At 52.5% G+C, this 27146-nt stretch overlaps 2 protein-coding genes across 2 annotated transcripts in view; both read right to left on the reverse strand.

Annotated features, from left to right (window-relative positions):
* Positions 1 to 1623: 1623 nt before the first annotated feature.
* On the reverse strand, positions 1624 to 4182 carry SUPT4H1 (SPT4 homolog, DSIF elongation factor subunit). The gene is made up of 5 exons (XM_086859448.1): positions 3798 to 4182; positions 3324 to 3430; positions 3158 to 3213; positions 2940 to 2993; positions 1624 to 1982 (listed from the first exon to the last, which is right to left on the reverse strand). The coding sequence occupies exons 1-5, from the start codon at positions 3873 to 3875 to the stop codon at positions 1915 to 1917; spliced, it is 363 nt and encodes a 120-aa protein (XP_086715574.1). The 5' UTR covers positions 3876 to 4182; the 3' UTR covers positions 1624 to 1914.
* A 110-nt stretch (positions 4183 to 4292) lies between these two features.
* RNF43 (ring finger protein 43) overlaps positions 4293 to 27146 on the reverse strand; it is a 43180-nt gene continuing 20326 nt past the window's right edge. Inside the window, exons 2-9 of the mRNA XM_086859426.1 lie at positions 20668 to 20790; positions 18815 to 18889; positions 17346 to 17477; positions 16744 to 16845; positions 15905 to 16060; positions 15308 to 15410; positions 13349 to 14866; positions 4293 to 7309 (exon numbers count right to left, since the gene is read on the reverse strand). Of these exons, the coding sequence (XP_086715552.1) occupies positions 7266 to 7309; positions 13349 to 14866; positions 15308 to 15410; positions 15905 to 16060; positions 16744 to 16845; positions 17346 to 17477; positions 18815 to 18889; positions 20668 to 20790 (2253 nt within the window). The 3' untranslated portion in view covers positions 4293 to 7265. The remainder of the gene's footprint in view (positions 7310 to 13348; positions 14867 to 15307; positions 15411 to 15904; positions 16061 to 16743; positions 16846 to 17345; positions 17478 to 18814; positions 18890 to 20667; positions 20791 to 27146) is intronic.

Raw genomic sequence — 27146 nt, forward strand, 5'->3', positions numbered from 1 at the left:
CCCCCAGAGGGACAGTGACAGGGCACACTGCTCCCTGGGGACAATCCCCTAAGCAAAGTTCCAAGCCCTGAGCGGTGACTGCAGCTTCCCAGGAAGGGAGATAAGAACCACGGAGGCTCGGCCTCACAGCAGCCCCAGCCAAACAAGCCCATCCTGCTCGGGGTCCTGTGCAGAGTCCTCTCATCACCTCCTCTGCATCATGAGCCAGGGGACAAGGGTCCTGCGTCCTGATGTGGCTCCGGCCTTGGAGCAGCTCTAGCATGGAAATTCCCTGCAGCCAAGGGAAGGCAGTTGGATCGAAAGGTGTTGTGAAACAGCAGGAAATGATCTTGTGCCTCGGTCGGTCTCAGCACTTCCCCAGCTCCAGCACACGACCGTGCTGCCACCCGCTGGCACTGCCAGTGTGAGGCTCCCTGGACCGGGCACGGCAGCGGGGTGATCTGTCATCCAACATCCTCCCAGCCCGCCTGGAGCCAAAGCCTTGCTGCCCAGACCCATCTCAAGCCAGCTGGAGAAAGAGCCACCCATTTCATCCTCCTTGTTCCCTTCCTGAACATGTTGGGCTGCCCAGACAGCCCTGGCTGCAGCTTTCCCAGACCATTCCACAGGGGATGAATGCATCTGGGGGGATCCCAGGTCACCCTGTGTCCCTCATGGCACAGCAGGACCAAAGCTGCCCTCCAGAGTCCAGAGTCCATGTTCAGAATGCCTAAAGCTGAGCATGCTGCAGAGGCAGGCCCTGGGCTGCTGGCACAGTCACACCTCTGTCCCACAGGCCGGACCTACTGGGAATTCCCAAGGTCCATCTCCTGCCCAGACTGCAACCCAGCAAGCCTGAAGGGTGATTCACCAGGCAGCTCAAGGGCTTTGATTTCACCAGGACTGTGTGAAAGTCGAGGTCAACTCCCCCTTTTGACAGCAGAACCGAACCTGCTGCTCTGTCTACCCAGCAGATCAGGGGCTGACGTGCTCCCAGCTCTTCCCACAAAAGGTGATCTGCACCTGGAAGCGTTTTCTGGAGCTCAGAGTACAACTACTGATCAAGGACTCAGCCCTTCGTGATCGGTGGCTGCTGCTGAACTGAAACAAAACAACCCAAGCTAAGGAGGCCAAATCCCTCAGGAGTTCAAGTGTTACAGACACTAAACTGACACTTGTAACAGTCAGATCCCCAGAATAGAAGGTTGGGTAGGTGTTTCCAGCCCTGCTTGTCCACCCCTCTCATGTGCGAAGCCTGGTGCTGCCTCCAAGCCACAGCAGCAATGGGCTTGTCCTGCTCAGCCTGCCCTGGAGCCCAGCAACAGCCAGTGGATGGTCCTGGAAGCTCCATCCTGCTCCTGCAGCCCTTGTACAGGACCTGCAGGCCCAGGGCTCCGTGACCTCTGTTGGCCATCACCATACCTGCTCCATCCAGCTGGGAGCTGCAGGTTTCCCACAGGGAAGGAAACCCAGCACAGCCAGGGCAGGATCTCCCTCTTGAGGCAGGAATGTGGCCCATGGCACAAGCAGTGACAATTGCAGGTTCTGAACAGTGTGGCACAGGCAGGGGGGCGAGTGTGAGCCCCCCACCTCACCACCCTACAGCGGTGAAACCAGTGACAGAGTGAAGGCTGGACCCAGCCCTGACCAGGCAGTGTTTTATTGAACTGTTTACTCAGCTATTTCCCAAATCCCCTCTTTCCCACACCAACTGTAAAAAAGCTTGGGCATCTGGACTGAACACCCCTTCCCAGCCCCACTCACACCCTCCCCCCATGTCAAGGCTCAGGTAAATGTCTGTGGTCTCTAGTGTGGCACAGTCCAGAGGTACCGAGCGAGGGGAGCCGAGGCAGCAGACTCAGCTGACAGGTTTTGGAGCAGTGCCCACTGCCTGTTCCATGCAGCACTGGGATCTCCGGGCAGCACAAGGGCCCTTCATGTTTTTATGGCTGTGTCCCGAGACTTGTAGGCCACGCCACGGCTCTTCAGCTCTCGGACAATCCCTGCAGCAAGGAGACAAACATATTTCAGTCTTCTCCTGGAATGAGGATCCCTGGGAACATCTGGTGGTTCTGTCACATACAACTGGACAATCATCTTCCTTTAAAGAATCATGGAATATCCTGAGTTGGAAGGGACATGGCAGTCCATGGTCCTGGCCCTGCACAAGACACCCCAACAATCCCACCCTGTGCATCCCTGGGAATGTTGTGCAAACACTCCTGGAGCTCTGCCAGCCTTAGGGCTGTGGCCATCCCCTGGGGAGCCTGTACAGTACCCCACCATCATCTGTGAGAAGAACCTTTCCCTGATACTCCATTTAAACCGTGGGTATTTCAGATGTGCCTGGCTGTGTCAGAAGGGCTCAGCTTCTGGCCTCATGATGTTTCCAGCTTCTTCCCAAAGCAGAGCTCAGTCAGAAATAAGGAACCTCAGATGCCAGACACAGGCATAGCTTTCACCTGAGGAGTTTGGGATTCACTCCTGGGTTAGGCGACTACTCTGGGGCTACATACTGGACAGGAACTCAGCTGGATGGATGATGCCTTTTCTGCATTACAGAGATAAAGAAAATCCTCTGCACCTTCCACTCCATTTGTAAACACACATGGCACGAGCCCTTCGTGCAGGAGGAGGGGTGTGCTCATTGGGATTGCCACAACAGCACCCCATCCCACAAAACCCTTTTGTATGAACAAAACTCCCTGTTTTCCCGGAGCTGAATGGTTTGAGATGTGCTCGCTTTCCAAATCACTCATTAATCCCAGTTCATCCCTCTCACAGCCAGGCTTTAGTCGGCAGTTTACAATATAAACTTTTGGCAGGTACAGTGCTGAACCCTGAAACTCCCTCTCCAGTCCAGCACCTCCTCGCAGTCACCTTTGCTGCTCCCATCACCCATGTGTCATGTTCCCTGAGTGTTCACAGAGCCCCAAACCCTGACTCCATCACTCAGGTACCTTGTGGCAGGCGGCCGGTCACAGACACTGCATAGACACCTGGCTTGAAGGTACCTGCAGGAAAGAAAACCCTGAGTTACCCCACGTGGAGCAGCCAGGTGGGAATCCTCAACCTGTGCAGATGTCCCCTCACTGAGGGGCCACAGCCCAACCAGCAGCTCTCACTGCCCCTGAGAAGGGTTTCTAGAGAAGGGATCTCCAGCTCCCAAATTACTCACTGATCCGCTGCCACTTGGAGACCCAGCTGTCCTCAGGGCTCATCATGGCAATGATCCTGCGGGAAGGATGGCAGTGAGGGGACATCTCATTGCTGGGTGACCCCACAGTGCCACTTCAGTGTCCCTAGGCTCCAGAGGGACCAGAGCCGGGCCCAGCCTCACTCACCCATCGAAAGAGGAGCTGGTGCAGTCATAGACCATCTCGCGGTTCCCCTTCATCTGCAGGTAAGTCTCGCAGTTGTCACAGCCATCATACTCAAACTGGTCGATGGTCTAAGGGGACACGGGTGTCAGGGAGCAGGAGCAGCCGGGAGCCGGGGAAGGAGGGCCCGGGGCCAGGGAGCGCACGGAGGCTGCGGAGGGAGAAAGGCCCGGGCGGGGAAGGGCCGGGAACGGAGCGGGGAGGCCGGGCAGGGATGGGAGGGACAAGGAGGGCCAAAACGGACGGGGAAAGGGCCGGGAAGGGCAGAAAGGCTCGGGCCGGGGCCGAGAGGCAGAAGAGCCGGCGCAGGGAACGGCCGGGGCCGGGGAGAACGGCCCGGTAGGGACTGCCAGGCTTAAGCCGCGCGGGGAAAGGTCCGGGGCCGGCGCGGAGAAATCCCCGTTCCAGCCCCTGTCCCCGAGCACCTCCCGGTCCCACCTTGACGAGGGAGCAGAGCAGGCAGGCGCGCAGGTGCCGCAGGTCCTTGGGGACGGTCTCCAGCGAGATGGCGGCCATCGCTGCCCCGGGCCCGCTCTGCGCCTGCGCCGCGGCCGCGGCAACGGGAAGGGGAAGGGGAAGGGGAAGGGGAACGGGAATGGGAAGGGGAAGGGGAAGGGGAAGGGGAAGGGGAACGGGAAGGGGAACGGGAACGGGAACGGGAACGGGAACGGGAATGGGAACGGATCCGCCCCGGGAAGGGGAACGGGAACGGGAAGGGGAACGGATCTGGATCCGCCCCGGGAAGGGGAACGGATCTGGTTCTGGATCCGCCCGGGAACGGGAACGGGAACGGGAACGGGAACGGTTCTGGTTGTGGGCCCGAGCGGGCGGGGGCTCTGGGCTCGGTCGCGTTGTCACGGCCGGGCCCGTCCCGGGTCCCTCTCCGCGGGCTCCGCCAGCGCAGCGTAAACAAACACAGGCAACAGACCGGTACATGGATAAATATATTAGTAAATAAATATATTTCTGAGCACATCAGCATATTCACACATCTTTGTGTTTATCTGACATAAATACACAGTTTTGCATATATATAAAACGTATTCTTTTTTTTTTTTTTTCCCTGTATGTGGTCTTTCCCGCCCCCCCCCCCCCCCCCCCCCCCCCGGGTCTTAATTTCTTCCCAAGCCCTGAGAGCCAGGCCAGACTCAGCAAGAAAACCAAAGGAAACAAAAAGCAACAACAAAATGAAGTGATATTCACATTTCCAAAGGATCTGAGGGATTTGTGCAGGAAGGGAGACATCCAGCCAGCCTGACCATATGCCCAGTTCAGGTGGTGGGAGCTCCTGGGAAGGGCTGGACCTTCACTTTGGATAGAGGGAGCTTGGGAAGCTCTGGCCTGCATCAGTTTTCAGCTGTGACTTTGGATGCAAAGAAGGAAAATGAGCTCTGTCTCACTGCAGGGATGCTGGAGAAATTCCATGGTGGAGCCCACAGGCACTGAACACTCAAAAAGCATCACTCCGAAGCCAGAGGTAAAGAACTGTGAGGAACCATTCCCTATTTTCTGATGCTGATTCCTTTCCAGGCAGCCAAGGACAGCCATCGATCTACTGAAGAGGATCCTTTCAAACCCAAGTTCCCAGAGAGTTCCTCCCTCTCCTCCCCTGAGCCTCCACTGAGGCAGAGCTGCACTCCAGCATTTTCCACGTGAACAGGAGCAGCAGCCTGAGGTCAGGAAAGGGACACACTTGGAAGCAGGTGCTGCCCTGGCAGCCTGGTGACACTGCAGATGGGAGTGGAGAGGGTGCATGAGTTTGTTTTGCTGACCGCTTTCCCAAAGAAGCTTGTGGCTCACAAATTCAGGAATCTCCTCTTTTGTTAGGGATAAGGAGGGAAAGAAAAGACTTCAGAGTTGCACTTGTTCATTTGAGCAGTGAAATGCATCCCTAGAGGCTCTCTGCCTTCCTGAATCCTAAAAAAAGCAGTAGGAGCACCCTGACTTCATGAACGTCCCCTCTGTTAAGCCTCTGAGCCCTCCAGGATGGTGAAGGACCCAGGGAGCTGGTTCAGACAAGGACCAGGAGCACGAAAAGCTGAACGGGGTGAAGCCAGACCCACTCCTGGCTTTTTCCTCTAGTTTAAGACTGACTTCCCTGCACAGGAGAAAACTTCTGAGCTTGTGTCTTCTGCTTGCACTGTAGGACAAGCAAGAGCCTGGCAAGGTCTAAATCTAACTCTGCTGGGTTCTTTGATAAATTCAGCTCTTCCCTAGACTGAAAGGTCCCACAGGGGCCTGGTCACAGGAGACAAGGAATGAGCACAAGGGACCAGTGTTGGCTTTAAAACAGTGCTATTGATTGATCACTTGACTATCAGGGATTGATTAGCAGCATTAGCAAAGATGCCTTTTTCGAGGATTAAGGGCAGCAAACCCTGTAAAAAGCTTTCCCACCAACAAAGGAAGACAGAGGACTATGCTGAACTGGGACTGCATCACCACTGTGGTCTCTTGAGAAGCAGCTGCTTCAAAGGAAGACACAGGAAACTTTACTGAGCAGATGGGAAAGTCTGTCCCTAAATCAAGTTTCACATTGTTGGAGTTAGCTTCAGCTCCAGTGCTGTAACCTCACCAAAGCCTCCTTGTGCTTGGAAGCAGTTGGTGCCACAGAAATGTGCTGAATCTGGCTGATTCTCTGGCCTGACTGATCATTTAGGGCAATGGAATTGACAGGAATTTTCTGCTGTTTGAAAGCTGCATAGGTTCTATTTGTTTTGAATTTGGCAGCTTTTATTTTGCTTGAATGTCTGCAAATTATGAGATGCAGGAAATAAGAACTAGTGACATTCAGAAAAACCCAAAATACTCATAAATGGTGGGGGGAGGAGAAAAGTAATAAACCAGAGCTTGATGATTTCTCAAGTTTTCTCCCTGAATCATCAGAATGTTGGAAAAGATAGAAAAATCCTTTTGAAGGATTTCAGGCGTCTCAGAATATGAAGGTAAGTCTGGCTGATGGAGAAGGCTCTGTTCTGCGTTTGTTATGGAGGCTTTTGCTGGGAATTTTTGCTGCGTCTTGGGGCAATGAGAGGAAAGAGAAGCAGGAGCCATGTGAACTCCAGGATTTTCCATGACTCCTGTTACAGGGACATCTGAGATGTGTTTGAAATATGCTCTTAGCAGGGCTGGCCATGAGAGCTATTTGAGGGTAGGTGGAGGAGTTAGAGGGTGAGTGAGAAACTTGTTCACATTGCCAGATGAGAGGGTGGATTCTTTGCAATGGAAAGAGTCTGACCCAGCTCATTCCCAGAAATGCTGATGTCCCTGCGTCTTCCCCTCTCCTGTTGCTGGCAAACACAGCCAGTGGCTGAGATGGCATCAGCTGAGGGACTTTGGGGTGACCAAAAGTGGTGAGAGCTCTTGGTTTTTCACTGAAGTCAGAAGCAGCACCTTGCAGGGCAGCCCTGTGAACGGTGAGATGGAGAATAGCTTGTTCCTGTGTCTGAAATAAGCATGGAAAAGTTAATTGAAGAAATCTGGCTTTTGACCTAAGTGAGGAAATGAAGTCAGGAGCTACCAGGCCACAGAAAGTAATTTCTGCAGCTTTTGGTCTCGAAGGCTTGTTTATTTTTGCAGTGTTTAGCAAAACCTTCTGTGGCATAAACACACCAAAATAGCAGCTTGCACTCACTCGGTGAGCTCTCCCTGGGAGCCCTGCCCGGCCTGGAGCGACGCCATGGGATGATGAGGGGCTGCCTGTGCCTTCAGAGGAGATGGGGCCTGGAGAGCAGGGCTCTAATTGTGACCGTCAGGGTGTGGGGACGTGTCAGGAGACCATGAGCGGCCCGTTGCTCTTGGCAGTCCGTGTCTCAGCAGAGCAGGCTAGGCAGAGCCAGATGTGAGCAGCTCCATCAACATCTGTGTCCACTCCAGCTCCCAGCGAGCAAACAGGCCAGTGTTTTATTAAACTGAGTGTTCATGGACATCCTGAACCTCCTCTTCAGATCCTGCATTCAAAGAAAAGGAGAAAGAAAAGTGTCAGCTACACCTGGCTGAATATTCCCAGGCTCTGCAGTGGCTGGGGCCTTGACCCTGAAATCCAGAGAACACATGCTGCAGGAAAAAACACTAAATGAAAGCTACTAAAAAAGCCAGTAAGCCACTGAAAGAGGCTCCCCAGGGAATGGTCCCGGCCCTGAGGCTGCCAGAGCTCCAGGAGCGTTTGGACAACACTCACAGGCACAGGGTGGGATTGTTGGGGTGTCCTGGGCAGGGACTGGGACTGGACAGGATGATCTGTGTGGGTCCTTTCCAATTCAGGATTTTGCATGATTCTAGGAGGTTTCTCCCAGTTTTTCAGAGGGAGTTTTCTGGCCACCTCTCAGCCAGTTTATTCCTCTAAGGTGAAGTACAATAAGATCTTAAGACACCAAGCTACTCCTTATGTAATTCAGAAGAGGCAAGCTAAGGGCGCCCCAGGATTCACATCACTACCAGGTGTTTGCTTTTCAGGCTTTTTGATATTTTTTCTTTGTGAAAATCTGTACAGAATTCAAAAATTATTAGGAACAGAAAGTAACACCAATTCATATCTCAAGAGCCAGGGGGCAACTGAAACTCCAGGCAATAAAAGCAGAGAGCAGGGATGCAAGACAGCAACGTCACATGTTCCAGAGTGCTCAAGAGGTTGTACACATTGCTTCTGAGCCCAGCTCAGACCCAGGCTCTTCCCCAGCCCCTTCTGCCTAGAGAATTATTGACAGGCAGGTGCTGAGCAGTTTACTTGGAACCATCCAACAAAAGGGCTGCCTAAAAAGGTGCACCCAAGTCACAGCTCCAGACAGCCCCTTTCTAAGTCACTGCCTGTTGTCACACACACCACATCTGGTCCCTTCCCAGATGTCTCCCAAGCCTGCCCAGAACTCTTACACAAGGTCAGCAAAGCCCAGCAAAGGCATACAGACCTTTTTTTCCTATTTCCCTTTTCTTGAATGTTTCTGAGATCAATGGAAAGAAATGCCCACTTAAGAGATTCATTGAGGGCAATTTAAAAGAACTTTTCAGAACAGTCAGAATGAATTCTTGTTGATTATGTATCACCAGCTGTAGGAGCAGAGCCTTGAAAATTAAAGATGTGGGAAGAAAACAAACAAATGAGATTCTGCTTGGAAAAGCATAGCTAATCAATGTGGGAAAATGAATGCACATGGTATTAGACATGTACACACATGTGCAAGCATGGTCATAGCACCTGAAGACAGAGTTTAAGCGTACCTTGCATTTGTGACTTGAGTCACAAGTTTGTGGAATAAGCCATTTCCAACTGCTCCCTCTATCACCAGCTTATGTGCAACCCAAAAAGAGACTGTCCAGCTTCAAGCCCTCTGTGTTCACATGCCTTCACTCTTAAATAACATTACTAAAATATTTTTTGAAAGCTGTGCCTGCATCAGTGTCCCCTGCTTGTGCTAAGAAAAGATCATGAACTGGGAGAGGTGGGAGAACCTCGGCTGCTGGACTGGCCGTGGCAGGGAACAGACCTGGAGCACACCTTGATGACACCACAGAAATCATGTTCTTTGGGTATTAAGGGTGGTCTTTTTCTGCCCTCTAATCCCTTTCCCCCTCCCTAGTAAAGATCAAAGATGTGACATGAAAGGGACTTAGGATGAGCAGGAGGGAGGAGAGGGGGAGGATGTGGAGTGCACTGCAGGGGGTGAGATTTCCCAGGGAGAGAAATCAAGGGATTTCATCAGCCTGTGCTGCAGTAATGTGGCTGTTCTGGGATGCTTTCCGGGTTCAGGAAGCCATCCAGCTGGAATTCACTGCCAGTTGTCTGTCTTCCCTTAAGAGGATCCATTAGCATTGCTCCAGGATTGATTCTCCAGGGACACAACTCCCAGGTGTGGCCTTTCCCAGGCAACAGAAGAGTCAGGGATGCACCTTGAGGCAAAGCCCGCCAAGAACGGCTGATGGAGGAGCTCAAGGAAGAGGCATAAACTCCAAGATCATGCAAGGTTCTTTGGGATCATCCAGAGCATTATTCCTTGCGATGCCAGTGCATGGCACTGCCTGCACAAGTGGAATTTCTCCAGGGGCTGTGGACCAAGATTCAGCCTCACTTGGCAGCTGGGTGAGGTAAGCACACACCTGGAGGGTGCTGCATCCCACAGGAGCACCAGCAGCTTCTGGAAGCCCTGGTTTAGGAACTTCCTGAGCCAGAGGGTGGATTTGCATCTCTGCATTTGCTACCTCTTGATCTGGGCTCTCAAAACCATTTTACTTCTGGCATCTACATCCCCTGGGCAATCAGCACCGGTTTCACTACGCAACATGTGTTGCCTTTTGGGTGTTTTAAAGCTTCTTGTTCCTGTTTGATGCCATCAATTACTTTGTTCTAAGTACTCTCTTATCTTCCTTCTCCTCTGCTCTCCTAATTTCATATCCTCTCTTTCATATCCTCTGCTAATCACTTTTTTTCCCACATGAAGGTCTCACCATTCTATTTTCTCAGAAAAACCCATTGCTGGGATTACACCAGATACCTTTCTGCCCTCCTTCCAAGCCTGATTTCTCTTTCTTTTTCCACCCTTTTTGGTGATCAGGAGCTGTGAGATCACCACAGACTTACACACCTGCATAAAGGCACTTTCTGTTTGTCCCACATACTTCCCAGCCAGCTAATGCTAATGATGATGATAATAATAAAAACAATAATGATAACAGTAACGTGATTTTTACTTAAAAGTGCCTCTGCTCGTGTGTGGCGTTCTGTGCTGTTACAGGGGATTTCACCCACCATGCTCTCACCCGACAGCTCAGCAGCAGGAGATTCTCCTCTAACACTGTATCCAGTTTTAATGCTGACATCCTTATGGATTTTATATGTTACACACTTTGCTATCTTCTCTCCTTGTCCAGAATATTTATGAACTTTCTGGACGGTTCAGACAGTTGGAGAACTCCACTTTTCACGTTCTCTGAGTAATAACCCTCTATTAAGTCTGACCTGAACTCGTCTCCTTTTTCAGTGAGTTGTTTACCTGTGAGGGCACCTTCCCTTTTATCCTTTTAGAGCTTCCTTACCCTAAAAGATCTGCCAGGTTTTATCTCTCTCTACAAAAACTGGGCTGCCTCCTCCCCTAGTTTTCACATTCAGCCATGTGCCTACAAGTCAGACCCTGTATTTGAATTTTTAACGATTTGCTTGGCTGGAAAGTCAGGCTCATCGTTCTGTGGCTTCAGCTATTTCCAGCTGATATTGCCCTCAGCTTTTCCTCCTGGCTCTGGGCATGGATAAGAGATTGCAGTCCACATTCAGGATTTATCAGCTGTGTGCTTGAGCCCTGCAGGATGCCCAGTGGGTAATCTGTACCCCTGGCAATTTGTTACTCTCCACTGTATTTCAAAGTGCTCAAACTGGTGATTTGATCTGTGAGGGATCCTGCCCCCCCTGCCCTGAACAGAGCCAGGTGAGAACCTCCCCAAGCACTCCCCTGGTGATCACTATGCAATAAAGACATATTTTTATATGCACTTACAGCCCCCGACACCCCTCAGACCCATGTTACTCCCTAGGCCTGAAGAACCCCAGGCAGCCCTCTCCCTTCTGATGGAGCTGAAATCATTTGCATTAATAGTCTGTTTTACACAAGCTGTTCACAGAAATATTCCCTGGCCTGTCTCCATGGCTCTGCACTTCACTTGGCATCAGCTCTGTTCTGATTTTCTTCTCCAGCCAAGCCTTGGCTTTGGAAGAGCAGTTTCCAAGTGTCCCCCCTGCCCTGCTGCTTGACCAGCCCTTTTTCTGGGGCTGTCGATGATCCCTGTGCCCAAAAGCATCTTTTGACTGCTTATTTTAGCAATATTCTCTTAAGACTCTCCTGTCTATGTAGGCTTCTCTTTGCAGCCTGTGCTGACAGTCTTGTAAACCCTAATGCCACCCTCTTACTTGGGGGCAATTGGGGATTTTTGTGTCACTCATCACTGGACTTCACGCTCTCCTTAGTGCAGTGTCTTCTCTTCCATGCCACCAGAACAGGCACACACTTCTCCTCTCTGTAATTTCACCTAGGAATTACAGGGTCCCGCTGTTTGCTTTTCTTTTAAACTGTGTTTCTGAAAAGTTTATGTCAAAACTTTAATTTAAAGCTGGGCTTTCTAATTCATTCACTTATATTTTTAGCCTTATGCCATTTATCTGGAGTCAGAGATGCATTTTTCCTTGGTCTCCCTGTCTGTGTTTTGTGTCCTGCTTGCATGGGACTGCCTATTGAGATTGTTCTTTGCTCTTTTTTACTTCTTCTCTATTGATTTATACCTTTCCCAAGATAAAGAACCAATGTGATTATAACTCAGAGAGAGTGTTACGTCAACCAGTGTTTTCAGCTTGGTGGCTTTTCTGCATAAGCCTTGCACAAGCCCTGCACAACCTCTGTGCTCTTTCCTCTGCTCTTAATAAAGTTAAATCCTGAATCTATGTAGTCTCTCAATCTTGCAAGGGAATTGTGACTCTCTCTGGCTCTGAGAGCATCCACAAAGCAAGTGCAGTAAACAGACATAGATTCACAGCACTTGCAGATACATTGGTCCTTCCATCTGCTGGAATGGGGAGGGAAGAGGGAATGAAGGCTTGGTGTGCATGGCAAAGCAGCTGGCACTGGCTCTGGGTGGGGTCAGAGGGTCATCAGGAGGTGGGCACAGACTGGGGGCACTGGGACCATTTCCAAAGAGACAGAAGCATCCCAGCATGGACCTTGCAATGCCTAGCACCCCGTGTTAGGTGCACAGACTCCTGCTCTTGGAGCCCTCCCAGGTTCATTTGGGAGCTCAAAGCAAGCCCTGAGCAGCCTGCCCTGAGCCAGGAGGGCTCTCTCCATGTGGTGTACCCTGGGAGGGCACTCAGAGCTCCCTGCAACCAGAGACATCATTGCCCTGATGCCTCCTTATCTCTCCAAACACCAGCATCCCTCCAGGCCTTGCAAGAACCTCCCTATCACCTATCTGCAGTGTCAGGCACTCCTGCACCTGGGAAAAGTATCTGTTCCTGGGGGTCTGGGAGGCCAGAAGGCTGCAGGGAGCCAGGCCCGTGCCCATCCAGCCTCCCCTGCCCCACTGCCTCCTCAGCACCAGGAGCCTGGGCGTGGGGTGGGGCTGGATAGACAAGCACGGGGAGGAAGTTATTATCTCTGCAGCACAATGGGCACAGTGAGTCATGAGTTTAAGGCCAGTGTTTTAACAGAAATTAGACAGCCAGATCTGTGTTTGGTACCTAAATCAAAAGGATTTGCCCGAGGACCTGCAATGAGTCAGTGGCAGGGAGAGGAAGGGAGCCAGGCTCTGCTCCCAGCCAGTGCCTGCCCCTGCTGACTCAGAGTTTGCTGCCTTCAGAGGACCTGAGAGAGCAAGACCTGGGAGCTAAACTCAGGTTCCTTCAAAGACACTTGTCTCAAAGGCATTTTCCCTCTCTTTGTGAGAGACGTGCAGCAGTTAGGCTGAGGGCCAAACTTTAATTACATCTGATTTCCAAAAGACACTAAAAAAGCAACTCCCACGCAACAGAGGCAGGTGAGAAATGAGGGATGTGCAAATCCAGCAACTCAATTAGTCTGTTCTACTACCCCGGGCCACACACACTTCCTTTCTTACTGATTCCAGTTACCTGGGCTTGGCTAAAACTGGAGCCCAGAAAGCTTTAGTGGTAACGAGTCTGCCAATAAGACACCCAGACTGGTGCAAGGACACTGAAAAATGCGCTCCCATGCCTTCCTTTGGGATATACTCCAGCTGCTAGAGATGTTTAATTAAAATTAGCCACCTTATTTCTCAGTTGCAGCATTTTAGGGTTTGGTGAACTCTTTAACACACTTGCTCATCATTCAGGCCATCATCCTCACAGGTGAGCTCTGGAATTGCTCCTGCAGTCAGTGCTCCTGTAGGAAAACCCATCAAGAAGGTACCAGCTGTCCTGGCAGCTGGAGTTCCTTCAGCAAACCAGCTCCCTCGTTCACCTGCTCGCTACCAGGAGAGGTGAAGGCCAGACTTACCCTGACCACCCTTCTGAGATGGGCAGTGAAGGTGGACACTCAGACCGTGTCTGGAGGTGCCCATCCCTGAGAAATCTGCAGGAACCGAGCGGTTTTTCTCCTGTCCTGACAACCCCTCCTCCTGCTTCCTCAGCTCGGAGCTGGGCTGTGGCACCAAACACTTCCAGATCGGCCGGGAGCCGGCGGGCATGGGAGCGCTTGGGATCAGGGGCTGGGCTTCGGGACAGCAGCGGTAGGGATGGCCGGGAGGGAGGTGAGTGTCGCAGGCTCTGGGCTTGGCTGAGTCCTTGGGCAGGAGAGCAGGGTCGGGCACCAGGGGACACTTTCTTTTCCTTCGGTGATGCCTGCTCTGTAAGCTGTGTCTGGGGGCCAGCGTGACAGGGGGTGTGCCAGCTGCTCCCAATTGTCTGTTGGCATCTACACTGACGTCCAACCTGTTTGGAGAAGTGGAGGGGGCGTGAGGGGGGTCCCAGCCTTCCTGGGGACAGGCTGGCTGTCCTGCTGGAGATGCCTCCTGCAGCACGGCACCGCTTTCCAGAGGCTGCTGAGAGTGATGGCTTTTCTCAGTCCTCTTTTGTGTACGACCACCGTGGAAAGCAACCTTGGCCCCGGAGTAGCGGGATCTGCGTGGCCCCGGCCCCTGGCCGGCTCGCCCAGGGGGACACTCGGCGTCCCGCCTGTAGTGGTGGTGCTGGTGGTGGTGGTAGTGGATGTGGCTGAGCACCTGGGGCTTGGCTGGAGCAGCCCCCCGGGGCACCATGAGGTCCAAGGAGCGGGGCCGGCTCTCCCTGGGCGGCCGCAGCTGCTCCTGGCCGTGCTCCGTGGCGGGGCCCTCAGAGCTGCAGTACACGAACGGATCGTAGTCGCTGCTGAGGGAGCTGCGGAAGGTGGAGCAGCTGCCGTGGATACCCTGCAGGCTAACGTCTGTGCAGTTCAGCATGGAGTCACTGGAGGAGCCGTGGCAGGGCCCTGAGCTGGAGTCGCTGCCCGGCCCGTCGGCCAGGTAGCCGCTGTGCTCCGTGAGGTAGCTCTCCCCGGAGCCGCTGCTGTTGTGCTGCTGCCCGTGGCCCAGCCCCCGGCGCAGGGCGGGCGCGCGGTGCTGCTTCTGTGCCAGGGCTGCCTTGGGTGGCACGCAGGGCGGCTGAGGCTGCACCGGACACGTCCTGTGGGCTGCCAGCGCCTGCCCGCATGCACAGGGGGTGGGGAGATGCTGCCCCAGCGAGCCTGGGGCCAGCGACGCCGCATGGCCACAGGCCAGCAGGGAGGTGGCCGGTCTGTAGGGCACGTAGTGGATGGTGCCAAAATCCAGCTGGGAGAGCTCTGGAGAGTGGAAGAAGGGGTTGCTGTGGGTTGGCTCTGGGGGCAAGCTCCTGAGGTTCCTCTGAGGATACGCGTGTGGGAGGTGGTAAAGGGCATGTCCTGGATGCTGGCGGAAAAGGTGGAGTCGCCGCCCAGGCTCCATGTCCTGAGGGACCAGCCTGGAGCTGGCAGCCATGGCCTGGTCCCCCGAGTCTCTGGCTGTGGAGAAAGAAGGGAGTATCCAGCACACGTTCCACAGCCCAGCTGCAGCAACCCCGGCACCGATGCTCCACTGCCCTCCCACCACGGCCCCACGTCCCACTCTGCAACTCCTCGCTGCCACCACCAAACCACCCTGATGCTCCTGCACACTCAGCGCTCTCCCTGCTGCTGCAACCCCCAGATCCCACCTTCCCTTCCCCACAGGTCACAGGACTGGAATCCCTCTCGGTGCAGGTCCCAGCCCAAGCCCAGCACTTCACTGTACCCTGGTGGGCTCAAAGGCAAGGGTCTCCTCTCCATGCACACAGTCCCCTGTCCACTCCATCCACAGGGACACAAAGACCTGTTGATCCATCTCCCAAGAGTAACTGGAGCTCCTGGGCACAATCCTGCACCCAGCCCTGTCCCCAGCCAGGAAATGCTGTGTCTGAGCCCTACCAAGAATATTGAACATGCAAAGTGGACACGTGTGATGTTGCTGCAGCCAAGGGTCAACACATTCCCGATGGAACTCGTGAGAGCACGAGATGATCCGCAGTTCCTAGAAAGAAGTGGAGAGGAGGAAGATGAGCAAGGAGAACCAGGTTCCAAGACCTGGATGGGTCCTTCTTGATGGAAGTGAGCCTTGGAGGACGGACAGATGTCTAACAGTGAGGGATCTGCAGCCCAGCTGTGCATGGAGGAGGCTCTGGAGCACCTCTGGTGCTGCTCTGTGAACATCCAGAGAGGTGCAAGCCCTCGGGAATAGAGAGATTTCAGGCTGGGTGCTCTGGAGCAGCAAACCAAATTTTACCCTATTTCAACATGGGCATTTTATGGGCATTTTACCCCACAGCCACAGCTGGAGACCTGCCTGCAGACACGACCTCAGCAGAGGCATTACAGCCCAGGCACACCTCACGGATGCAGTCCCTTTCCAGCACTCAGGAGTTCGGAAGGAAGCATCTCCCAGCTCCTGCCGTGCTCAGCTCCCCCTGCTGACCCCCGACCAGGGAAGCCAGAGCCACGCGTGGTGCAGCCCTGGCCAAACCCTACCTGCCCCTCGCTGAACTCCTCGAGGCAGATGGCACAGACCGGGGCAGAGCTGCAGCTGCTGGCCGAGTCCCAGCGCGGGGCCGGCCGCGCCCGGGGCTGGTAGCGGCGCGTGGCCAATTGCCCGATGGCCTGCAGGGTCTGCTGCTGCACCGAGTCCTGTGGAGACAGACGGGACTTGAGGAGAGTTCAGCCTTAGTCTGCCCTCCCGTACTCAAAATGGGATTATCAGAAATCTGGGGACAATGCTCATCTGCAGGGGTGACTTTCTGTCACTGACTCAGCCAGAGTAGGCTTTGTCATGAGCAGGAGACATCTGGCCCTAAACATTCAAATCACTCAGCAGTGCTGAATTTTTGATCCCCAAAGGATTGTCTCTCTAGAGGACAAATGGGATAGTCTCAAATATGGAAATACATCTGATTCTGGAAGATGATTATTTCAATTGTTAATTTCTATTAAGAATACTAAATCATACAATCATAGAATCTTGGAATGGTTTGGATTAGAAGAGACCTTAAAGCTCATCTTATTTTACTCCCCTGCCATGGGCAGGGACATCTTCCACTATCCCAGGTTGTTCCAAGCCCTGTCCAGTCTGGCCTAGGACACTGCCAAGGATCCAGAACAGCCACAGTTTCTCTAGACAACTTGTGCCAAGGGCCTCACCAGCCCCACGGGGAAGAATTTCTTCCCATATGTAATCTAAATCTCTCGTCTTAGTTTAAGACTGTTCTCCCTGTTCGATCACTATCCACCCATTTCCCCTCTCAAAAGGTGTCTGTTCCTGCTTTTGCTGAATTCCTGTTTGCCCAGTCATGTCTGCTCCATGAGATCCCCACCTGAGTCCTGTTCAGTTGGCACTTTGTGCGGACAACAAAAATCAAAATGATGACGACCACAGTGCTGACCACTGTGAGAAGAATCCACACGTCGTAGTCTGGCTGTTGGATAAAACAGGACAGGAATTACTCTTGTGTGGAAATTACTCTTGGTGGGAGTTAGGGGCTATGGGAATCTCCATCTCTTCTGGACCATCAGCCTTGGGAAGTGTCATCCTTAGCCAAGCTCCTCCCCTTACTCTTTACAGGTAAATGAAAACACAGTTCAGCCTTTCTTGCATATCTATACAAGAATGGAGTATCTCTTCTTGCAGCATCTCAGCTCCCTTGAGATCATGGTCTAAGGTAGCACAAGATGAAAAAATCAAGGCTTGGTCTTACTTGAAGAGACAGAGAATCCCCTTGGCTCACTCATGATGTTAAAGCAAAAGAAATTAAGTAAGCTGAAAATGCTTTTGAGCCTTTCCTTGAGCATGTCTGAATGCTACAGACAACTCCTGCAACAGGCCCTGATCTCCATCCCTGAGGAGGAAAGCTCAGCCTCTCTGGGAAAGCCCAGCAGGCTGGGAGGGAGGAGGCAGTGAGAATCATGTGTCTCTCACCCAAGCTGGTGGCTCCTTGACCTCTATCTTCACGTGGGCCTCTCTGTTCTTGTTCACGACGCCCATGAGGAGCTCAGCATCGTGGCCCCTGATCAGGACCACGGGCTGGCTCAGGCCTCTGGGCTTCCTCAGCTGCAAAGAAACAAACACAGTGAGGGCTGATCCAGAACAGCCTGAAACAAGGGTGATCCTGACTCCCCAGGCATGTCCATTCCTCATGATGCTTCTTGCAACACTTCAGAGACTGACTGCTCCCCCAAGGTTACACTGTCCCTCTATGATTAATCAATGGAAGCTTCTCTTTTACCAGTTTTACAGCATGGGTTTCTTCATTTTCCCTGCTGGTGACTCCTCATGCACAATCAGACATTGCTTGGTGTCTCCTGAGCATCTTTCAAGGCCCTGTGCAAAAGCTCTTGGTCCCTCCTCTTCCCTGTGGAAGTGCCAACAGCACTGCCAAGCGTTCCCTGCACACAGAAATGCTTCCTCTGCTCTGGACCCATCCAGTTCCCCTCCTCCCTAAGGACATTCTGCTTGTTCCTTGTGACACCAGCAGTTTTCCACTGTGGTCCAGGCAGCCTGGCACAGGCAGGCCCGAGCCTGCTCTCCTCCAGACTGAGGTGGATCAGGGTGGCCATCAGAGCCAGTAACCCCTTCCCATACACTGCGGGGTACCTGGGAGTGCACAGGGATGGAGATGTGAATGGAGGTGCAGATGGTCAGGAAGACCAGGGAGGCAAGGCTGAAGGCTCTGAATTGTTGATAGGATTTGATACTCTTGGCTTTGGTGTACTGAATGGGAAAGCTGGAAAAGTGGGAGCCAAGGCTCGGGGTAGGGAGCAGAGACTGGGATCTGAGCAACCTCGGCATCACCTCATGGGCATGAATCTGCTGCTGTGCTTCTCTGGCACCAGAAATTAAGTGCATGAAAGAGCCACAAGGGATGGATCCAGCAAGGAGTCAGCCCAGAGTTTGGATGAGGTCAGGCACCAGCTCCCCTGTCTGCTCCCTACCTAAAGCTGGATGCTTTTCATATCCCTGGATTATCTGGATGGGGAATTGATTCCCTTCCAGAGATGACAACAGTGCTGGGGAAAGGAACCTTTGGAGGTGTCTAACCAAGGTTAAATCTGCACCAACAGCAAAGCAGGGGGTTGTGACTTTGGCTTGAAAACTTGAGAAATCACTCTTCCTGGGGTACACTGGGCTGTCTGGACCAGATGGGAAATTTATGACTTCCCAAGAGGAAGCATCCAGCTCCTCGCAGAGAAGTCTGATTGACCAGACAATGTCTTTTAAGAGCATGGATGTGCCATGGAGAGCCTCTGTGTGGGCTAAGAACCAACACCCAACACCAGCAGCATCCTCCTGGCACCTCCCACTGGTGGCTGGGGGGTTCTGCCCTGAGCACGTTTTGGGATGGGACAGGAGCACTGTGTTTTAGCTGAGGGTATCACTGGGGTCTGTACCTGATCAGCAGCACTTTCATCATCGGTGATGTCGAAAAGGATCGCACGGGCTCCACGCTCCCCTGCCAACTTTGCCTGTCCAAAACAACAGAAGCTTCAGTGGACATTGTGTACTGTAACCTGTGTCCACACCTGCCCCTGGATCCGAGTCTGCCTCCTGGGTTCTTCCCAGGAGAGAGAAGCACCTGCCTGGACTGAGGAAACCGTTCCCACCTTGGTTCCTGAGCTTGCGTTGGGCTGCAGCGCCTGCTCTTGCCAGAGCCCTGCGGCTCATGGGTGGTTTCTTCCCAAAGTTGTGGAGATGAAGTAGTTGGTGGCCTTGCAGTCACAGCAACACACAAACCTAACCATTCCCCAGTTGTCCACGTGCCAGGTGCTCCCTTGTTTCAGAGCTGGATTTGCTGGGGAGGGACGTGCAGCCCTGTTAGCCATGCTGACCTCCACAGACAACAGAAACTCCCACAGGTCTCCTGTCACCTGGCAGGGAGATCAGAGGGCCTGACTCCCACTCACGCTGCTCTCCCTGGCTCCCCCTGTTCAGCAGGGGGAAGCTCAGCTGGAGCCAGGGCTGCAGGTCTGCTCCAGGATTAGCAGTTCAGTGGCTTTCCCAGCAGGGCATCCTGGCACTGCTGTCATGGGACAGTCACGTCTGGATGGACATGGGAGAGCTGGAAGCACCTGCCCAGCCTTTTTCCTCTCCTCTGACACAAGCTGCCCAGCTGGGCCCAGACCATTTTCCATGTGTGAGGAAACTGATAGCTGGCTCATGCCAGCTGGCACGGGCTCTAGAGTCCCAAACTTGGGCTGGGCAACCCAGGAAGGGTCAGGCACTGCTGCTTGGCTGCACATGCAGCCAGGGGGAACCAGCCCTGGGATGACAAATCCACCATGGCATCACATCCCTTTCCTTGCTTTTGATGCCACAGCCTCTGTGAAAAAATCCTGCTGTACAGGAGCAAAAACTGGGTCCAAATTTTGCCTGCCTTCTTAAGCTGAGCTGCAGGGAACACAGAAAAGGACCCTGTCCCCATCCTCACCACATCACCACCAGCAGGAAGAAGTGTACAACACTTGTACAAGCATGAAAATAGCCCAACATTTGGCAGAGATACAATCAAAAGAAAAAGCCAATGTCATCCTTATCCATGCAACTTAATCAGTCACAAAGATTTTAAGGCTTAAAATGACCCTTGTTCCTACCTTACTTCCTTATTACCAGAGAATCCGACCAGTGACCTCAGCTTTTGGCACAGGAACTGCTGTTTCACTGATGTGCCTGATCCAAAGCCCTCTGAGATCTCCCAGGGCCCAAAATGTTAACAAGTCATGACCCACCACTAGTTCACCTGGTCTGCATTTATCTCCACTGCTCAGCACTGACTCTTCTCGTGCCTCATCCAGTGAAGTATTAAGTGTTATTTTTGGAAACAGAGCCACAGATGATGTGTTCTGTGTCCACGTTTTCCCACAGGCCAGAGAACACAGAGAAACACAAATCCCCTCACAGGCCAGGGAGCAACATGAGGCTGTAAAACAGGAGGGGGACAAGGCTGCTGGGCAGCAGAGTGTGGGATGTTGGGTAAGGTCTGAGCATCCTAGAGCTGCCAGGCTGGAGAAACATCACACCTTCTACAAAGTCAGGCAGTCCAAAAGGTCAAGGCATAGGTGTTTGGGCTGGCTGGCACAGCATCTCTCCCAAAGGACCCCTTCTGCCCAAGACCCTGCTCTGTCCTTGTCCTTTTCTCCACTTCCCAACAGCTCTTTCCTACTCTGCTGTCTCCTCCTGCCCTTTTTGCTGCACCACAGGTTTCACTTCCCAGGCTGATGCCATTTCAGGCATTTTTTGTGCTCACCTTGTTGGCCAGGGACAGGCAGGGGTTGGGATCCCGATCTGGCTGTTCCAGCTTGACGATGGTGATGAATCCTGATTCCGTGTGTTCATCCTCGCTGGTGTTGCACAGGGATAGTGGGTGGGACTGTGGGACAAAAGCAAGGGGAAACTCAGATCCTGGTGCTCAGCACTGCAAAGGGGCTCAAGCCCACCCTGCAAACCCACTCCCAGGGTCCCAGTTAGCAGAAGGACCTCAGGGGCTATTATGCTGGACCTCACAATGCTGTTCCAGCTGGGGTTCCCTGATGGAAGTCACACTGCTGCTCTGCCAGATCCTTTCCCAGAACAATCCCTGCCTGGCTCTGTGCTCTCGGGATCCCAACGGTGGGCTGGGATCAGCTGGCAGGGTTTGGACCCACTCTTGGGTGATTCAGCCCTGCAGTTCTGTCCACACCCTGGCCCTGGTAAGACACTGTCAACCTGTGACCCTTGGCATTATCACTCCATCTGTCTCTGTCACCACATCCCTCCTGTTACAGCTTCAGAGAGGACACAAAGCTATCCCACATCCCATCTTCTCACTGTTACCTTTTTAGGTTTTTTGTATCCTTACTTCTTATCCTTACTTACTCTTGTATCCTTACTTTATGGTTTTTCTTTGTTTTCTACTTTTTCTGTCCACAATGCCACTCCTAAAATACTGAATTTCAATTTTAAAACTCCTCCTTGCCACCCTTTCCACTTTATTGCCACCAGTCCCACTACCTTCACACCAACCTGTCCCTCCCAGCATCACTCACAGGTTGCACTGAGCAGCAGAAACACGGGGAAAGCTCCTGGGGAATCAGGCATGGAAAGGTGCCCAATTCCCACTTGGGAGTCTCATGCAGAAACAGGAGGTAAAGAGGTGACCCTGAGAGGTCATTTAGCACAGTTTGCTGCCTGATGAGGATGAGGAGGGATGGGACAGGGAGATGAAGTAGATTTTAGCCATGGAGAAGATGGAAATGGCTGGTTGGAAAAGAACAGCAGAGTGTTTCAAGAGGCCCAAGGAAAAATTGCCACTTCCATGACTCCTGGGCATGAAGCTCAGCCATCAGGATATGGGGCTTTTTAAATTTACCTGCATAAAGTTTCAAGAGCTGTTATAACAGCAAACACACCTTACCCACATGTGAGTCACAGACAAACACATTCACTGATAACAGATTCATTATTCTTAGAGAGACTCAGGTCCTACCTCAACGTGTGAACGGCTCAGACATCCTAGTCCCCTGAAGGAGTGGCCAGAGGTGGGAGAGGAGACAAAGGACCTGCAAGGTGCCAGTGCAATGCTCCTGTGCTTGTGCCCCTACTCGTGCTCATGAGCTTCACTACCTTTGGCCTGAGTCAAGGGTCAGCAGGGCCTGAGGGTTTGACACAACAATCAAGAGTTGTTGTCCCTAATCAAGAAATGACTGTGTTTCCCTCTCCTTTTCATTACCAAGCTGGTGAGCAACAAAGAGCAGTGCTGAACCCAAGAGCAATGTTTATTTGATTATCACACGTGCAGGATTAGACCGTTTAGGTGAAGTCTGGATCTCTTCTGTCGCTCTTTGCAACTCCCTGGAAGGACTTCAGAGCCAGGTGTGGGTCAGGCTCTGCTCCCGGGGAACACAGGTCAGGACAAGTGGAAATGGCCTCAAACTGTGTCAGGGGAAGGTCAGGTTGGACATCAGGAGGAATTTCTTCCTGGAAAGGTTGGTCAAGCCTTGGAAGGGGCTGCCCAGGAAGGTGGTGGAGTCCCCACCCCTGGAGGTGCTCAAGGAAGGCCTGGACATGGCACTCAGTCCTCTGAGCTGGTGATGAGGTGAGGATCAGGCACAGGCTAGACTTGATGGTCCTGGAGGGCTTTTCCAACCTAAATGATTCCCATGGGGCTGGAGAAAACTCTCAAACACCCCTCACTGACAGCTCTGCTGAAGTTTGCTCTCCTGCAGACAGAGAAGTCCCACATGAGGGAAGAAAGTGTCACTTCTGTTGGCCCAGCCACCACGAGGATTGTATGGACTGGCAAGGAAACCTCTGGCAAAGTTCCATAACAATGTCTGGTTAAACTGTCTCTGTCTGCTCCACACATCCACGTTGCAGTATCAAAGGGAGTCTGGTCAGCCCTGACTCACAGCACTAAATGAAAGTAAAGGCAAGCTGGCCCAAGTCACGGGAGAACAGCTCATGCTCCTCTGCCTCAAGCACTCTGCAGGATCCCAAATCCCATGGAGAGCATCCAATACACGCTGACCTGTTCATCTCGGACACCTCAGAGGGCCCAGCCTGTCCCCACTCTGAAGCCATCTCCATCCTTGGAGACTCCTTTGACACAACCCTCTGTACTGTCCTGGCAGTGGCTGAAAGGTTAAAGCTGTCCCACAAAACTCACACCAAATCTTGTTCCTCTGCAGCCCTCAAAGCACTGGCAAAGCCCAAGCTGTGCTGGCAGCTCTCTCACCCCTTCAAGCAGGGAGGTCCCTTGGGACCAGCTCAGGGGTGGCACAAACACACGAAGACTCCTACAACCAGTCCATGAAACACCTGAGACAGCTCTGACCCTGAAAGCAGCTCTGCAGTGATGGACACAGAGACTCATCTGAGCCCAGATTGCTTTACTGCAGCCACTGGGTACTCCTCCTCAACCACCAGCTCTTTACAATGGGTTTGAAAGTCAAAACCTTGACAACTGATGTCAGAAAGAGCATTCTTGATTTTCTAGAAAGGAGAAAGCAGATCTAGAAGATCAAAGACTGACAAGGAAATTCCTTTTGGAGCAAATTAAGCAACAACTTCATCTGGAGCATCACACATCTCCAGGAGGGCTGAACTGCTCCTGGAAAGAGACCAAAGGGCTCTCCAGAGGTTGATATGGACTGGGAAATTCTCTAAAACTCTCCTGAAGATGAAGCTCAGCAGCATTTTTGCCTGGCAATGTCTGGACCCTGATGTGGCCCTGAACCAGCACTCTGGCCATTTCTGGAGAAACCAGGAATGGTCCAGGGAAGCTTTCCCTGTTCCTGAGTGGAACGTTTGCTAGGATTGTACACAGAGCTGTTCTCACCAGGTAAAAGCCGCAGGCAGGAGATGGGTTTGGGGCGGAGGAGCCAGCCCTGCTGAACCCTCCCAGCTGTGCCGGGGGAGCATTGCCTGATCCCTTCCCCCTCCATCTCGCCGGGCTCCACCGCTGAGCCAGGTGCAGAACAAAAGAAAGTAAGGATTTAGTTGTTGCTGCAGCGCCGAGGGTTTGAAGGTCAGGCTCAGCACAGCGGCCGCTGTAGGGCCAGGCCGCGCCGCAGCCAGAGCTGCTCCTCAGGGCCTGGCGCTGCGCGGCTCCGGCTCCTGCGCGGGCACATGAAAGGCTTCTCTCCAATGTAATAACTGACGGCCTCTTCAGTGCCGTTTGAACTGTTTACAGACCGAGTTAACGATTACAGGCAATGTGTACCTTGGCTGCTGCCCAAAATTCTTACCCGCCCGTCAGATATTATCAAAGAGCCCTTCACTGCTGGCCTGGAGTCCTTCCAAAGCACAGCGCCGAAATGCCGGCGTAGAGGAGGGGCCTTGGGTGCTCCGTCGTGAAACCCAAGCTAGAAAGTCACAGCTCTGGCCTGGAGAGGTGTCCTGGGATCCGGGTGCCAAGTCACGTAGAGACACAGGAGGCACAAGGGCTCCCTGAAGCCCCAGGGCCGCGCGTGGGCCCTTCCCTGCGCAGCGGCCATTGCTGAGCTGCCTTCCAGGCCTTCACAGAGGACAAACACCACACGAGCCACGAGCTCTGCCTCTCCAAGCCTTCACAGAGGACAGACACCACACGAGCCACGAGCTCTGCCTGCCCAGGCCTCTCTCCCCTCATGGGGTCACTGCCAGCCACAGCTGGTTCTTTACACACAGCCTGTGTGGTTGTGTTAATGCTGGTGGTTACACAGCTCAAATCTCCTCCTCCCAAAAGCATTTTCAATACCCTCATGCCTAAGAGTGAGGACAAGAACAAACCAGGTGGTGGGAGATTAGATAAAATCACTTCCATTGTTATTTGTAGCTGGAGAAATACAAGTGTAGGTTTAAGGTCTGGCTAGATTTGGGTTCGAAAACAAGTCCCAGCTCTCTGGGGCAAATTGCACCAGGTCTGGAAATCCCGTTGAAATGAAGGGATGAAATAAAGAACTGGCAAGCTGCTCTAATTACAGCTGAGTAACAGAGCCACATTCAAGCAGCACTGAGGCTGCAGAGCAAACTCTGCTTCTGAGCAGGAAATTCCGCAGCTGCAGAGGAGGGTCCTGCACCCACAGCCACCTGGGGAGGCTCAGCAAGAGCAGAAGTTAATCTCTGCACCATGCTCTGCCCTGGAAGCTCCTGTCAGAGGCAACTTCCTAAATAGAACTAGAAAAAAAAAAAAAATCTATATTTCCATTTCAGATAGAAACGTGTCTCATGGCCCATCAGTCTCCCTCACCACTGAACTTCAGGCTGTGAAAAGCTGTTTAATGCTGTTCATGTACAGACTGTGCCATCATGGCTTCAAGGTCCTGACAGTACCACCAAACCATTGTTAAAAAAGTGCTGCTTCAGTCCATCCCAGAGTTCCAAACTCCCAGCTAAACCAGCAGCAAGAACTGATGCATCCTGTGCCTACCAAGAGCCTGCACAGTACTGGTTTGCCATCATCCTAAAGCTCTTGGTACAAAATGCCAGGTGATAAAACTATGAAATTTTAATGAAATTTTTTCTCCTGTGTTCCTAAAACAAGCTGTATTGTCCTGCACAAAAAAATGCAAATGCATCTCTTTCACAGGCTGACATGAGAAGGAGTTTCCAAGGGGTGCCTTCCAGAGAAGGGTTGATACCTTCACTCCATGCCAGCTCTGTCCTGAAATATGTTTTATGTCAGCAGGTCCTGGGCACAAGGACAAAGAGTGAACAGCTAAAGGAATAAATTATTTGCTTTTCAATCTCACTCTGCACCGACTTCCTGCTGTTCTACTGCCCAGCTGTAGTTTTCTGTGGTATGGATGAGCAAGTGGCTGGTGGAGGACACGAGTCTCTCTCGTTGGACACTTGTATTCCCAGAAGACAGAAATGTAGATGCAAATACATTTGCTGTGATTTGATTCAATGAAACTTGCTGGTACAGTGCAGTACACAACAGAAATTGGTTCCTCCTACGCTTACTTGCTAAGACATGAGTTCAGGCCCTCTAGGATCTGCAATTCCCTGGCTGCTATCGATGACATCACTGACATCTAAGGAGCTGCAGGAATGCCGAGAATGCAGCTCCGGGCTCCTGGGGATGCTGAGCTCATCTGCTGATGCAGGAGGAACCAAAGATGGGGTGCCTGCCTCGCACTCCTGCCTCACTTCCAGCCTACACTCACTGCTCTTCTTGAGGCCACACAACACCTGGGCAGCACCAGTTTAAACAGCAAAAGTCAAATTGCTTGGAAATTTCTTTGACTGGAATCTTCAGATGCTAAGCAGAAACAAGAATTTCAGCACAGGCCCAAACAGTCAGACCCAAAATTGACATAACCCTGTGACTTGGGCAGGAACTGATGCCCAGGAAGTTCCACCTGAATATGAGGCAGAACTTCTTCCCTGGGCACTGGCCAAGCCCTGAACAGGCTGCCCAGGGAGGGGGTGGAGATATTCCAGACCCATCTGGACACAATCCTGCGCCCTGTGCTCTGGGATGATGCCTTTTCTCCTGGTTCTGCAGGGTGGAGGTGGTTGTTGCAATCACAGATTCTCTCTCTCTGTCTTCTACTTTTCATCTTGAGCTTCCATTCCCAAGACAGGATGGCTGAGTTGGGCTTACTGCACATGCTGGAAGCACAGGGAAGAACTTCCTGGTGTGGTACCTCACCCCCCTGTGCCATAAAACCTCCACACCCTTGCCCTGATGGCCTGGGAAAATGGCAGGGATCTCCAAGGGAAGGAGAGAGCTTGCTGTGCTGGATCCCATGTCCAGAGGCATGCCAGGTCCACACAAGGGAGATGTGCCGAGAGCACACTCTGTACAGCCTTGCCTCGCTGGCACCACGGGGAACCTGCTGGTGTCTGTTCACCACTCCGCAAACTCTGCAATCCTTTGTTCCAGCTCAGCTGATACCTCCCCTGATCCAATGCAGTTGCTTTTCCCACCAATATTCCCTGAAGTCACACTGAACAACGTGCATGTACACTGCCCAGTACACTGAGCCTTTAGTTCCCTCATGCAACTGGCATCCCTGTGGTGGGAGAAGGACAAAAAGCCATTGTAGCCAAAACCTTAAGAGCCTGCCCCAATGGTTTCTGTGGTATTCAGGATCAGTGCAGCACTTGAGAACACAGGGATAAATCATTAACAACTCATTATTGTTCACAGGTATTTTTGGCAGGAAACCATTGAGGTCAACTTGGACAAACTGCTCTGGGGTAGTGGGGGTGGCACTTTTCCTGCAGGAGCATTCAAATCCTCCTCTAATACCAAGAAAT

This window comes from Cyanistes caeruleus, chromosome 21 (assembly GCF_971803275.1).
Source record: "Cyanistes caeruleus chromosome 21, bCyaCae1.hap1.1, whole genome shotgun sequence".
NCBI lineage: Eukaryota > Metazoa > Chordata > Aves > Passeriformes > Paridae > Cyanistes > Cyanistes caeruleus.